The sequence below is a fragment of the Aspergillus clavatus genome, genomic scaffold (assembly GCF_000002715.2).
Source record: "Aspergillus clavatus NRRL 1 1099423829795 genomic scaffold, whole genome shotgun sequence".
Lineage (NCBI taxonomy): Eukaryota > Fungi > Ascomycota > Eurotiomycetes > Eurotiales > Aspergillaceae > Aspergillus > Aspergillus clavatus.
Window position 1 is genome coordinate 26,272 of NW_001517104.1, and position 15,067 is coordinate 41,338.

The following is a 15,067-nucleotide window of genomic DNA, read 5'->3' on the forward strand; positions in this document are numbered from 1 at the left end:
CTTGCCGATGCGGATCAACCACTACACTTCATCAACCCTCGCTTCTTTACTTCGCGCGAATCTCGAACACCCGATATTGTCTGGCTTGAGCAAGTATGATTTGTTCCGAAGCTTACTGGTATATTTGGACTGACGGAGTTACCGCCAGTATGGCTGCGAGCCACCCCATCCATATTCACCCGGCGCGGCCGCTTTATCGCTTCACAGCAACTGCTCTAGGTGCGAGCATGTGGTTCTTCGTATGTGCCATTTATCTGCATTCGCAATTTGATACTCTGACGAATAACGCTAATGTGCAAAACTTGTATTTCCTGCAGCTCATGTATCGAGCTAAGAAGGATGGTCCAGCCCTTCTAGGTTGGAAGCATCCGTGGGACCATTGATAGTTGCACAATCATTCAGCAAGGCTACAATACGAGTCTATACTCATTGCATACACATCGAATATTCTGTTCTATTTGCCCGACGAGGAAAGAATGCGCGGGAGGCACAGTCCTTTCATAGAAGTCATTGTTAGGATGATGCACCCAGATCGTGCCCTTATGTTGAATCGATCAAGGTTATATTGATGTACTCACCAAGTGCTAGCATTCATTGCCGCATTTCATCAAGTAGCACTTTGTATTGGCGGCGCTGCTTGTGATAACCAGGCTGCAGCAGCGGTTTGAGACGACCAACGGTTCGAGACAAGCTGGGAAATAATTTGCGTTCCGCGATCCACGAAAGGAAAAACGTACTGATGGCAAGTGTAAATAGCCAAGACGCGAATGCCTTTGATATAAAAGTCAGTTGCATGACCTTGGTCACCCACTTGGCTGGATCGAAAAGCATGTAGCCTGAGACGGTTAAGTCTGCGACAATTGTAATAAGCAATGGTCCTGGTAATAATTAGATCCGGTCGTGACATTGGGAGTGATACACCAACTGTTGGTCGTCATTGCCATCCTAAACGGCGGCCCCACGCTGAGAACGACGCTCATCAGTATATATTGAAACGTCGAGACCAGGAACAAGGTGGTATTCTCGGAATTTTCAATATTGCTATGATTGGAATTCTTTTTCGGAGGCTCAAACCTATGCAGAGTTAAGACGAAGCTTGATTCTGATGGTGAATGTCAACGTACCATGGCTGCCACTGGACAGTTTTGAATGCCACGAATTGCGTAAGGACGCAGATCAGAATCTGTCCCAATAGCGGTGTTAAGACTTTTCGTGATACGAGATTGGCAGTTGGTCGCTTGCGAGAAAGCACAGGATGAGGGCCGGTCCAGCCCACTTGGGAAATCGTTAGTCGTCTGACAGCGTGGCAATTATAAGCCAGACTTGCTACTTACTAAAGATGGCAATCGGCAAGATGAGTGCTAGATCAATGAAGAGAAACTAGAGCTGTCAACGTGTTTGCCCGGGAGGATTTCAGATAGTGGCCATGATACTCACTTGGAAGTCGCCAAGATTCGATGCTGATGTGTATAAAAAGCTGACGCTTGAGAACTGAATTGCAGAATAAAGACTCATATACTTGAAGCAACAAAAGCTTGTTACCAAGGCAGCACGACCTTCCCTGAAGATAGCTTAGCGGATTTCAAAAATCTCACTCACGAACAGGAAACCTTACTTGATAAGTTGTGGAACGCAAGATATATCAAATTGACGGCTGGTAAAAGGTGCAGCCACAGATGCTTCAGCATCAGAGAGAGAAATGCCAACATCTGCAGCTTTTAAAGCGCCGCAATCATTTGCACCATCACCGCAAAATCCACAACAGTAGTCGATGGACTGGAGTTTCTCGACAAGTTCATGCTTCTCATCAGGAGACATTCTTGCAAACACATTTCCTCGAACAAGCATCTTTATCAATCGTAAGAAAGAGTAACCAATGGAGAAACCTTTACGAATAGCTCTGCACATACCCTTTTGAGAATAATGTCACTGCCGAAGTCAACAATCCATCTAAAGACATCTCCGCTGATTGCCAACGAAAATTGCTGGACATTGCAGGCATTCAAAGGCACTGAAAGGTCCATATTTGTTGAGGTCAATGAAGGCTGAAAGTGATTAGCAGTAGAGCATTGTGGCTGGCCTCATACTTCATACCAAGAGAGTGTGTGGGTCAAGCTTCAGTGCTGGGTTGTCAACGCATTCCCAGGACAAACTAGATCCAGAATCGTGATGGTGACCTATCATAATCAACACACGTGAAAAGAGAATTGTAGACATAGATTTGACTGACCATCCACAAATCTTGGGATGAAACACAGCTGGTCTGAATTGATCAAACCACACTCGCGGGCAACACTGATTGCTGTAAGTATGTTATCACCTGTGCACATGACATTTCGAATTCCTGCATGACTCAGTTCAGCTATTGTTTCAGCGGTCCTAGGTTTTAATTTGTTTTCAAAGATAATGAAACCAATAAACTCCAAATCACATTCAACATCATCTCGTGTCAACCTCTGTGCTTTCATCCAGCTCAATTTTGGTTCGTATCGAGCAGCGCATGCTATGACGCGATAGCCTTTATGGGTGTAGTGACTTAAGAGATCATCGAAGTCATGCGGTACTATACATAGACGTCAGCTCTATTTCGAAACAATTAGAACCCCGGGGTCAACTCTAACAGCTCTCTGGACGACAGATGGGTTTCACACTTTCTGGTGCGCCCTTCACATAGAAGCTCGCACCATCGGCTCCGAACTGTCTAACAACGACACTCGCGCGGCGAAGTTGCGATACGAACTCAAAATTCCTCAATATACCGAGTTCTATTAGTGACTGCAGCAGCATTGTTGTCAGAATCGGAACCAACGCGCTCACTCCATGTAAGCTCATCTCAAAGCAGGAATGCTTACAATATGGTTGGCTTCGGCTTGATCACTATCGCCAGCAACTCGGATTGGCGGTCTTGCAATGGGCGGCATAATGGTTTCATATTTGGACTGCTGAGATTCCATTGAGAGCCCGCCGTTCTCTTGATATAGCCAACCAGTGAACTGGAACATTTTTACATCAAGAGGATCTCCCAATAGGTCCCCATCAACAACCCTCAATGAGTGACACGTTGCCATTGCATGTAGTATGCTCTCATGAGGCGAGAGGTGGTCATCGTTCGCGATATAAGATCGAGAAGTAGAGGATGCGGAGACCAAATCAGTCATTAGATCAGAAAATCTGTGTTCGCCAGTGAGCCCATGGCAACCAGCCATATGGAAGGATACCGACTCCAGGCCTTGAACGACAACTCGTACACCAAGCACGTCCAAACCATCCTCCGTAAGTGTCCCCGTTTTATCGAAACAAACGATATCTAGCTTACCCCCGACGTTGACCCTGTTTTCTTTAGTAAAAGCACCACGTTAATCAGTGAGACCAACTTCTAACCTCTGTGGGCTGATGCAGTAAATTTTGTGCTTTTTTAGTCGGGATAGAGCCAAATTGGTGCCAATCGTCAAGGTAGCTGGTAGAGCTGGTGGCACAACTATTGTGATCAGATCGAGGGCTCGGACAATGATCAGATGCCACGAGAGCTTAATACCGTCAGCTTGTCACATTCATTTAACAACACTGCAAGACATACACCCAATCGAACGAAGTTAACGAATGACGCTATAAACCCCAAGACAGCAATCAAACCCATGACTGTGATGTAACGGAAAGAGTCCCGATAAAATTTGAACCCGGATGGTTTGGGAAATAACATTGACCGGATCAAAGCGCCTTTGGTTGTTGAGAATCCCGTTCTCACGACTAATGCTAAGGCGATTGCCTCGTCGTCATCAACGCTCTGTGGCCGCCGCGCACGAATCACCTTAGTTCCACTAAATAGAAAATGTTTTGCAACATTGGGATGAATTGATGGAGCACTCAGGTTAAGATACTTCAAGGCCGTGTCTGTCAATGGTGTTTTCGATACAGGGACAGATTCGCCTTGTGACTGATTAGTGTTGATATATACTAAGGAGCTAGAGATATACTGACCTGTAAGCATGCTCTCATTCACGATACAATCTCCTGATAGCAAGAGACAATCACAAGGGACATGATTCAATGATGGATCAGAGAATTCGAAGACATCACCTGGTACCAATTCTCGAGAGGAGACAGATCTCCCTAGAAGCCCATATATTAACTGCTGCGTTGAGGACCAGATGTAGGAAACTTCTCACTCACAAAAGCCATTCCTCAGAACACGAGTACTGCACTCGAAGAGTGAAATTTCACTTAACCGCGCCGTAGTCTGTGCTGCAGTGAGGATTTATGTTTTGACCAGGGGTAAAAAATGACATACTGTTTTTGTTTCGTGGATTGTTGCACTGATACTGAACAATGAAATCAAGAAGATGCAAGCGGCGTAATAATAGTATTCGTCCATCGACCAGAGAATGAGACTCGCAATCTGGAATATGTAGAACGGGTGGAATGCCTTTCTTTTGTGAGATTGCGGGTTTGATATTACATGGTTGGAAATATTGCGATATTGACACATACCTCATCTAAAAGTAGTTGAGCGATTGACTTCTGATGTATGTCGATGACGTTGGCGCCGAAAATTTGAGCTCGGCTATCACGATCATCTGCATCCAGCCCACTTCTCATTACTTTGGTGTTAGTCCACAGGGGATCCTTCCAACCACTGATCAAACAAAGCCTGTCCTCAACTGGATGGTAAAAAAAGCGAAGGTAGCGGTAGTCAATGTATCTCAGAAATGAGACCGTTGGGTCGTTATCTTCGTCGTAAAGGTAGCTTTCGGTATTCGCAAAAATTGTGGAGAGAGGACGTCCAAATGGTTCGCTAGAAATTGTATATACACCGAACTGATGCCATTGATCCTAATCATATTCAGTTCAATTCAGCTCGCATGTGGTGGTCGAATGTACGTTAAGACATACCTCGATAGCAACCCATTCACATATGCGAATGGGTGTCGGCTTCCCAATAAGTCGGACTCTCCATCTAGGCAACCATCTCAGAAGCAAATAAGCAAAACCAAAAGTCAGGATGCAAAGCATGTAATAGACTATTAACCCTAGGAGGTGGGTTGAAAAGCCGGCAATAACAATGGTTAGATCCTCTGAGGCAATATGGACTTTCTGATTAAGTCTGCTACCGCCTTTCCACTCCCTATCATGTGGACTGGAAGGTGGATGTCTGGAAAGAAGAGGATCCTCTACAGAATGCCTGGAGCGTGAAAGCCTCTTTGGTCTGTGAGACACGATGGATTCATCTGCTTCACTGGTGTCGCCTGTGACTAATCCGTCGAGCTCACCTGCAACATCTACCGCTTCTTCGTTAGGCAGATCAATGGAATCATCATCATCCTGGAAGTAAGTGAAGCTGACTATCGAGTCCGTCCGATTGCGTCGATGTGCAAATGACACTACACTGGATGGAATGCTTTCTGATATTGGGCCGTCAAAAACCTGTAAACGATCAATGGTTATGTAAGATATAGCAGCGCAAGCTCGCTTGCATCGACCACATACTTCATTGCGCGCCATCTCGACATCTGAGACGACACTATAGCTTCTGGTGTGTCAGTGACGCTTGGCAGAAAGAGCTGTGGACATTACTCACCAACTTCTCATAGAGTCCCGTCGACGACTGGTGTCACCTAGAAAAGGTTCTGGTGATGTATCCTCAGTCTCTGACTGGGCAGAAAACCCAAGATTTTGGTACATCATGAGGTCCCGGGTGATATGTCCCTATATGACTTTCTTTTCCACCTGATCTGATCGCAATGTCAAACTGGCCACATATCAGAAGTTAAGAATGGGACCAGGAGCGGAGGCCTTTTGGGTGAAAGCGATTAGTATAAGCGCTGAGAAAACCATAGTCTTGCGGACGGAAAGATGTTGGTTAAACCATGAGTTTCCTTGATGGCTGTTGCAGAGAGGATTACTATGGATCTCCAGTGCTCCGCTAGTCCTATATTGTCAACGGAGAAGGCTAGTGGCAATCTATGGAATAGGTTATGGGATGCTATACTCACAAGTCTCGAGCAATAGATAATCAGCTATAGAGATTAGTTAAAAAATGAAGGCTTCATACCGGATAAAATACTCAAGACAAGTGCAGGCTGAAGGTACTCTTTCTTTTACAGTAGAAGTAAGTAGAAAGCGTGTCTGTCTTCGACCTGGACTATGATTTTGTGTTTCACGTGATCTTGATGGACTTAACTCTGCTCCATACTGCTAGGTATCTAGCTACCTACTCCGTATCTAATCAGCTTACAGCCGATACCATGGAGGAGTAGGTTAAAGATAGACTAGTGGGCTGTAACCTGGGCATACTGTGTAGAGAGAGATTCTCTAAGTACCTCATAATGTAAGAATAACATCCTACCTGGACATCACCTTATATTATATTCATAATACTTAGAGCTTAGTTGGTGCCCTTTCCCGCATGCATGCATGCATAATTATTTGCGGATGATGATCATTACTGAGATACTGATACCTACCTAGTAGTACTACAAGTATTGATATTTCAGTCTGTATGTAGATAATCCGTACTGATAATACCTCCCCAACGCCTCTTATTTCTTTCCTCCTCTTCCTCCTCCTTCTTCTTTTTGTAAGATAGGAGAAGATTACATTGAGAGGATCATGGGCATGTGTCAATTCCAGGACACATAGAATGGGCATTCGCGTTAGTACCCTAGTGGTATGATATCTGAAAGAGGACGGGAGATCCGTATTTATTGTTGGGAGTGTGTGAGGACATTGCATCTAGAGGTTCTCAACACCAGCACCCTTGTCCCGCCAAGCCCCTCGGCCCAAGGGCGCTAAGGATCCCACCAAGCCAGTTTATTCCAGACCCCCCCAAAAACCAAGCATATCAAATTCTTTCTCAACCCTCGACAAACCTCCTCCGCAACAACCCCTCAGCCAGCACCGCTACTCCTTTCTCTGTCAATTTTCTCACGATGTCTGAACCTATTAGAAACAAGAAAGCCGACTTCCCAGTCGCCCCGTAAGTCTTTCTTTACGTTGCTATTGCACATATAACCCACCATCAGTCTATACCCATATCCCTGGATGACTGCCATGTCTTCAACAGCTAAATTTTTCTTAAGGACGCCACAGAACACGCCAGCCAACAACGCGCCTATTTCATCTCATGCCCAACAACCTGGAGTCGCTAGCATCAAAGAAGGTAAGCTCGGCTGTCATTTCAGGGTGATATAGTGTGGATCTTAACATTATCACCAGAGTCCCTTGACCATGCAGCAGCGGCTTCCTTATTTGCCAGAAACCCTGGGCTTGTCTCCATGATTCAAGGAAAGCTCGGATCGCTTGTCGGACGCTCATCGGGCTACATCGAATCTCTTCCCGCACCTGTGCGTCGGCGCGTTGCCGGTTTGAAGGGTATTCAGAAGGAGCATGCCAAGCTGGAGGCTCAGTTCCAGGAGGAAGTATTGGAGCTGGAAAAGAAGTACTTCGCCAAGTTTACTCCTCTGTATCAAAGACGTGCCACAATCGTGAATGGGGCAGCGGAGCCGACTTATGATGAAATTGATGCGGGCAAAGAGGATGACGAAGAAGAAGACATCGATGCTAAGGAGGAGGGAGAAAAGGACGAGGAGAAACATGTCACAACCTCTGGAATTCCAGAATTCTGGCTCTCTGCTATGAAGAACCAGATCTCGCTTGCGGAGATGATCACCGAGCGGGACGAAGAGGCTTTGAAGCATCTCACTGATGTTCGCATGGAGTATCTGGACCGTCCCGGTTTCCGACTCATTTTCGAATTTGCAGAAAACGAGTTCTTCACAAACAAGACCATTTCGAAAACCTACTACTACAAAGAGGAGAATGGATATGGCGGGGATTTCATTTATGATCATGCGGAGGGTTCCAACATTGACTGGCACACAGACAAGGATCTTACTGTCCGTGTGGAGAGCAAAAAGCAGCGAAACAAGAGTATGTGGTCCCGGAGACTACCCTTCATGCAGCTAACAGTTGCTAGATACCAAGCAAACTCGAGTTGTCAAGGTCACTGTGCCTACTGAGTCCTTCTTTAACTTCTTCTCTCCTCCACAGCCCCCTACTGATGACGACGACACCATTGCTACCGATATTGAAGAGCGCCTCGAACTGGACTACCAGCTCGGCGAGGATATCAAGGAAAAGCTCATACCCCGCGCGATTGACTGGTTCACTGGCGAAGCTCTTCAGTTCGAAGAACTTGGTGACGATATGGATCCGGATGACTTTGATGACGAGGACGACGAGGACGAGGATGATGAGGATGAGGACGAGGACGATGACCGGAGATCTGACCGGGATGTTGACGATGAATCTGATGAAGAGGTATGTCTCTTCAACTGGCATTACTTTCCCCTATTATCATTCCTTTACCTGCCGTCACCTCTTCTGAAACCGATGTGGATGGTAATTATTACGAACACCACGGTTTTTTTTTTGGCCAGTCCTTGCGTCTTCTGTCTATCACTGGACACGGTGTAATTATTACTGACATGCAAGTAGGACGGAACTTCCAAGCCAAAAAAGGAAGCAGCAGAATGCAAGCAAAGCTGAGTATGACTATTGCGATTTGACGCTCTTTGAGAGATGGACCTGTGCTGTGTCGCTGCATGTCCAGGCGTGGTGCCAAGTTTTATCAATCGCACATTGGAACTGGAGTCTTACCAGTACGTATTCAAATGTGCCTAATTCCCAGGTTGAATTCTTCAATCTGAGTGCTATCAATCTATCATTGCGGCAGGGGGGGGGGAATCATGTTCCTCGACCCTCCATCTGTTCTTCACTTAGTACTGCTTCCCTCTTTGCTAAGTCTTTGTATCCACTTTCTTCCGAGTTTTTAGTTACTTCACCTGGCTCTACTTCCTGATAATATGTGGCGTGAGGAGTATTACAATCTTACTCGTATTAGTGATTATGAACATTTTTGTGCTGTAAAGATAATGTCCAGCTTATAGAGTAGAACTCCTACATATTAATCAAATGCAAATTTACATAAAAATGATACTAGGTATTTCCATCCGTGAGTCTAATATCCACAAGGAGGGTCATGTAAATCTTAGTTCAATATCGTCACCCCTGGCAAGTCAAAGGCTTATAGCATAGTACTCTATCTTAGGTAGCTCCCTATCTATTTATCTTCATTGCGGGACCCGGGAACAAATAGAAGAAAAAAGATACTGTTGCATATTGACTCTTTTGAAGAGTATTCAAATTGCAGAACTTCATATAAGCTGTTTGAGCAGCCTACTTTTAAAGGAATCTCTAAGCTAGATGTATTATTCAGTATCTATAACCAACTCACGTGAATACATTGCAGCTCTGCACAAGATAATATTTTGTAACGTACGGACGACAAACTTCAGGCTGACCTATGCAGAGTATCCAGTGTCTATAGCATGAGGGAAGTTGCACAGAATCTACGATTTCTGGAGATACTCCTGTGCCTTTGCTGTAGATATCAAAATATAAATTCCCCTGATTCTTGGCACTATTGACAGTTGTGGCCTGTGGGGATATTCTGTACTTCTGACAAGTGGCGCAGGTTTCGTCCTAAGCTTCTCAGGGGTCGTGGCTCAGTATTATTAGCCAACTATTTTACCAATCTAATAACCTTCCCTTGGGCATATATCAATCTCATTCTTTCTTCGACCCAGACCATCAGTTAACGGTCGCTGGTTACACAATAGCACTGACATCTTTCATTTTTATTCCTTTGCCGTCATTTCAGATCTGGTATCTCTTCTGCCACTAGATGCTACAGCAGGAACGTGTAAATTCCGTCTCGCTTAAACTACTGTCTTCCGACGTTCTTGCATCGAGGCGTCAGTATTCCCGTTGATATTTGGATCAATGGCACATAATTACGAGGTCGGAACGCGGGCATGGCAGCCTGATCCGACAGAAGGATGGATTGCGTCCGAGGTCAAAGAGAAATTGGTAGATGGGGACAGAGTACAATTGGTCTTTTTGTTAGAGAATGGCGAGGTATGTTGTCGGACTTACGCAATGAAATGACCCTCCGATTATAATTTAAATATATACTAACATCAAGGTCGTTTTTGGAAAGACAAAAATGCTTGAGACGACAGAACTTGAGTTGCAAGTGGACAACAACCCGAATTTACCTCCTTTGATGAATCCTGCCATGCTTGAAGCGAGCGAGGACCTCACGAACCTGTCCCATCTGAATGAACCAGCCGGTTTGCTCTACCTCTGGAGGTTGGGAGTGTTTCGCAGCTGATTGCTTTAAAGTCCTGCAGGCCATTAAACTACGTTACGCACAAAAGGAGATATATACATATAGTGGCATCGTCCTCATCGCAACAAATCCATTCGCCCGAGTCGATTCGCTCTATGTCCCGCAGATGGTACAGGTGTATGCTGGGAAGCAGCGTGCTTCACAAGCTCCCCATCTGTTCGCCATTGCAGAGGAGGCATTTGCGTAAGAGCCACAATCGTCTCCAAGTTTAGAGACCTGCTTACATTTGCGCTTTTAGTGACATGCTGCGAGATGGAAAAAATCAGACGATCGTGGTCTCCGGTGAATCAGGTGCTGGTAAGACGGTCAGCGCCAAATACATCATGCGGTACTTTGCGACTCGTGAATCGTCGGATCAACCAGGAAAGTACAGCACAAGTCGGGCGGATGCGATCAGCGAGACCGAAGAGCAGATTTTAGCTACCAATCCTGTCATGGAAGCTTTTGGTAATGCAAAGACCACAAGGAATGACAATTCATCACGGTTTGGAAAGTATATTGAGATCATGTTTGACGATAGGAACAATATCGTTGGAGCGAAAATAAGGACTTACCTCTTGGAACGATCACGACTGGTATTCCAGCCTCTCAAAGAGCGCAATTACCACATCTTTTATCAGCTTGTGACTGGGGCAACGGATCAAGAGAAACAAGACCTCGGTCTTGCCTCCATTGAGGATTTCGACTATCTCAATCAAGGAGGAACCCCGACTATTGACGGCGTCGATGATAAGGCTGAGTTCAACGCGACAAGAAAGTCCCTCAGTACGATTGGGGTGCTGGAGCGAACTCAGGCTGAAATTTTCCGAATCCTCGCTGCATTATTGCACCTGGGCAACGTCAAGATTACCGCCACCCGGACTGATTCCACTTTGTCGCCTTCGGAGCCTTCACTTGTGCAGGCCTGTGAGATTCTTGGAATTGACGTGAACGAGTTTGCAAAATGGATCGTGAAGAAGCAGCTAATCACTAGAGGGGAGAAGATCACCTCGAACCTCACACAACAACAAGCAACTGTTGTCAAGGACTCAGTCGCGAAATTTATATATTCCAGCTTATTCGACTGGCTAGTTGATAAAATCAACCACCGCTTAGCCAATGATGAGGTCCTGACCAGTTACAAATCTTTCATTGGTGTGCTAGATATCTATGGTTTCGAGCATTTTGCAAAGAATTCATTCGAACAGTTTTGCATCAATTACGCCAATGAGAAACTACAGCAAGAATTCAACCAGCACGTTTTCAAACTTGAGCAAGAGGAATACGTGCGCGAACAAATAGATTGGACATTCATTGACTTCTCTGACAACCAGCCCTGTATTGATCTGATTGAGGCAAAACTCGGGATATTGTCTCTTTTGGATGAAGAATCCCGGCTTCCAATGGGCTCCGACGAACAATTTGTTACCAAACTCCATCACAACTTTGCTGCTGACAAGCAAAAATTCTACAAGAAACCCCGATTCGGCAAATCTGCATTCACAATTTGCCATTATGCGGTTGATGTGACTTATGAGTCCGACGGCTTCATAGAAAAGAACAGGGACACTGTTCCAGATGAGCATATGGGCATTTTACGTAACTCGTCGAACCCGTTCGTGAAAGAAATACTTGATACTGCTGCCGCCGTTCGCGAGAAAGATTCGGCTTCTATGTCATCCAAAGCAGTTGCGGCTCCTGGCCGCCGAATTGGGGTTGCTGTCAATCGAAAACCCACATTGGGGGGGATTTTCAAGTCATCACTAATTGAACTCATGACCACAATTAATTCTACCGACGTGCACTATATTAGATGCATCAAGCCAAACGAGGCCAAAGAGCCATGGAAATTCGAAGGTCCGATGGTCCTCAGTCAGCTTAGAGCCTGTGGTGTGCTTGAAACCGTTCGAATCAGTACTGCTGGGTATCCCACTCGTTGGACTTACGAGGAGTTCGCTATTCGCTATTACATGCTTTGTCATTCATCTCAGTGGACGTCAGAAATCAAGGAAATGTGCCACGCAATTTTACAGAAAGCTTTGGGAGACGCAAATCATCAGAAACATGACAAATATCAACTGGGTTTGACAAAGATATTCTTCCGGGCAGGCATGCTTGCTTTCCTTGAGAACCTTCGGACATCTAGACTTAACGAATGCGCAATCATGATACAGAAGAACTTGCGGTGCAAATACTATCGGCGTCGGTACCTCGAAGCTCGCACTTCTATTCTTACTACACAGGCTCTGGTCAGAGGTTTCCTAGCACGGCGACAAGCTGCAGAAATACGTCAAATCAAAGCTGCCACAACTATCCAAAGAGTCTGGCGTGGTCAGAGAGAAAGAAAACTCTACAACAGAATCCGCAGCAATTTCATTTTGTTTCAATCTGTTGCCAAAGGCTTTCTTTGCCGACAGAATATTATGGACACGATACATGGCAATGCGGCAAAAATTATACAACGCGCATTTCGTTCCTGGCGGCAAATACGTGCCTGGCGGCAGTATCGTCGCAAGGTAGTCATCGTCCAAAGCTTGTGGAGAGGAAAAGAGGCTCGGAAACAATATAGGAAACTTCGAGAAGAGGCAAGGGACCTCAAGCAAATATCCTACAAATTGGAGAACAAGGTGGTAGAATTGACCCAGTATCTTGAGTCCTTGAAGCGTGAAAACAAATCCTTGAACTCACAACTGGAGAACTACGAAACGCAACTGAAATCGTGGAGAAGCCGCCACAATGCGTTAGAGAGCCGCTCTAGGGAACTTCAGGCAGAAGCCAACCAAGCGGGAATCACCGCCGCTCGTTTGGCTGCCATGGAGGAAGAAATGAGCAAATTGCAGCAAAGTTACGCTGAGGCACAAACAATCATCAAGCGCCTACAAGAAGAGGAAAAAGCCTCACGGGAATCGATTCGTTCTGCAAATATGGAATTAGAACGATTGAAACAACTCAATAGTGAAGCCGAGAACGATAGAGCGTCCCTGCGCCAACAAGTTGCTGAACTCGAAGAACAGTTAGAGCTAGCGAAGCGCAGTCTACCTGTGAACGGCTCTAATGGGGACACACAGAATGGTGGCCCCATACAACCCCCTGCCGGCGGCTTGATCAACCTAGTCTCATCGAAGAAGTCTAAACCCAAGCGACGCAGTGCCGGAGCGGAAAGAATCGAGACTGATCGCTTTAGCGGCGCTTACAACCCTCGGCCCGTATCAATGGCGATCCCAAGCTCCAATATTGGCCGTCAAAACTTCTCGGGACATCCCTTCTCTCCAGGCCTAGACACCGTCGAGGTGGAGCTTGAGAATCTCCTTTCGGAAGAAGATGAGCTCAACGAGGAAGTCGCCATGGGTCTGATTCGAAACTTGAAAATTCCACTGCCCAGCTCCACCCCCCCGCCAACCGAGAAAGAGGTTCTCTTTCCGGCATATCTCATCAACTTGGTCACATCAGAGATGTGGAACAATGGTTTTGTTAAAGAATCCGAGCGCTTCTTGGCCAATGTAATGCAGTCGATTCAGCAAGAGGTCATGCAACACGATGGCGACGATGCCATAAATCCCGGTGCCTTCTGGCTTTCTAACGTACACGAAATGCTCTCGTTCGTCTTCTTAGCCGAAGATTGGTACGAAGCCCAAAAGACAGATAATTACGAGTACGACCGCCTTCTCGAAATTGTGAAACATGATCTCGAAAGCCTAGAGTTCAATATCTATCACACATGGATGAAGGTGCTCAAGAAGAAACTGTACAAGATGATAGTTCCTGCGATCATCGAGTCACAGTCTCTTCCCGGGTTTGTTACCAGTGAAACGAACCGATTCCTTGGAAAACTTTTGCCATCAAATAACAATCCAGCTTACAGCATGGACAATCTCCTCAGCCTTCTGAACAATGTTTATAAGGCAATGAAAGCGTTCTACTTGGAAGAATCCATTGTCAATCAGACCGTGACAGAGCTTCTTCGGCTCGTCGGCGTCACAGCTTTCAATGATCTCTTAATGCGAAGGAACTTCCTGTCCTGGAAACGTGGCCTGCAGATTAATTACAATATAACTCGGATTGAGGAGTGGTGTAAGAGCCATGATATGCCGGAAGGGACACTGCAGCTTGAACATTTGATGGTTGGTGCATCGATGGTCATAGTAATCATTCCTGCTAACACCTTCACAGCAAGCAACAAAACTCCTTCAGCTCAAGAAGGCAACCCTGAATGACATTGAAATCATTCAAGATATCTGCTGGATGTAAGACTCGGCCTGTGTCAAGTGATAAAAGCTCAAACTGATTCGTCATAATCCCAGGTTGTCTCCAAACCAGATTCAAAAATTGTTGAATCAGTATCTTGTTGCAGATTATGAACAGCCCATCAATGGGGAGATAATGAAGGCCGTCGCCTCGCGCGTCACAGAGAAGAGCGATGTACTTCTTCTTACACCTGTTGACGTGGAAGATAGTGGTCCATATGAAATTGCTGAGCCTCGCGTCATAACAGCTCTAGAAACATACACCCCCTCCTGTGAGTGATTGCAGCAACACAGTATGTGAGATCTAACTAACAATGCCAGGGCTTCAAACACCACGCCTGAAACGCCTCGCGGAGATTGTCTCTGCCCAGGCAATGGCTCAGCAGGAGAGGCTTGAACTGATAGAACCTGATGTATTGCCAGCTGAGTGAGGCTACGCATCACTGTTGACCTTTTGAAGGGCACACCTTAAGAACTGCATTCCACCAACAGACACTAGGGTGAAACATATCATGAACCCACAAAGCAAATATGTTGTATTATTGGTGAAGAATCATCTTTCCTCTTCACTGTCCTTCTTCCGCCTCAGTCCCAA

General features: G+C 45.8%; 4 protein-coding genes across 4 annotated transcripts, besides 1 other annotated feature; 3 read left to right on the plus strand and 1 right to left on the minus strand.

Annotated features, from left to right (window-relative positions):
• Window positions 1–95: 95 nt before the first annotated feature.
• ACLA_008820 (uncharacterized protein) lies at window positions 96–383 on the plus strand (the record flags this gene model as incomplete). The annotated part of the gene is made up of 2 exons (XM_001273887.1): window positions 96–239; window positions 318–383. 2 exons carry the CDS (start codon window positions 96–98, stop codon window positions 381–383), a joined length of 210 nt encoding a protein of 69 aa, XP_001273888.1.
• Window positions 384–591: 208 nt separating this feature from the next.
• Window positions 592–5,499, minus strand: ACLA_008830 (putative P-type ATPase; the record flags this gene model as incomplete). Its single annotated transcript, XM_001273888.1, has 19 exons — window positions 592–878; window positions 926–1,074; window positions 1,125–1,275; window positions 1,335–1,380; window positions 1,438–1,561; window positions 1,616–1,848; window positions 1,911–2,045; window positions 2,095–2,177; window positions 2,231–2,563; window positions 2,622–2,775; window positions 2,853–3,330; window positions 3,382–3,527; window positions 3,578–3,927; window positions 3,979–4,110; window positions 4,171–4,237; window positions 4,289–4,423; window positions 4,489–4,830; window positions 4,891–5,421; window positions 5,485–5,499. 19 exons carry the CDS (start codon window positions 5,497–5,499, stop codon window positions 592–594), a joined length of 3,891 nt encoding a protein of 1,296 aa, XP_001273889.1.
• A 1,427-nt stretch (window positions 5,500–6,926) lies between these two features.
• Window positions 6,927–8,544, plus strand: nap1 (histone chaperone NAP1; the record flags this gene model as incomplete). Its single annotated transcript, XM_001273889.1, has 5 exons — window positions 6,927–6,973; window positions 7,077–7,156; window positions 7,213–7,926; window positions 7,973–8,316; window positions 8,494–8,544. 5 exons carry the CDS (start codon window positions 6,927–6,929, stop codon window positions 8,542–8,544), a joined length of 1,236 nt encoding a protein of 411 aa, XP_001273890.1.
• Window positions 8,212–8,274: a microsatellite.
• A 1,296-nt stretch (window positions 8,545–9,840) lies between the features above and the next one.
• On the plus strand, window positions 9,841–14,903 carry ACLA_008850 (type V myosin; the record flags this gene model as incomplete). The annotated part of the gene is made up of 7 exons (XM_001273890.1): window positions 9,841–9,975; window positions 10,058–10,190; window positions 10,243–10,432; window positions 10,488–14,349; window positions 14,399–14,472; window positions 14,530–14,744; window positions 14,794–14,903. 7 exons carry the CDS (start codon window positions 9,841–9,843, stop codon window positions 14,901–14,903), a joined length of 4,719 nt encoding a protein of 1,572 aa, XP_001273891.1.
• Window positions 14,904–15,067: the final 164 nt, after the last annotated feature.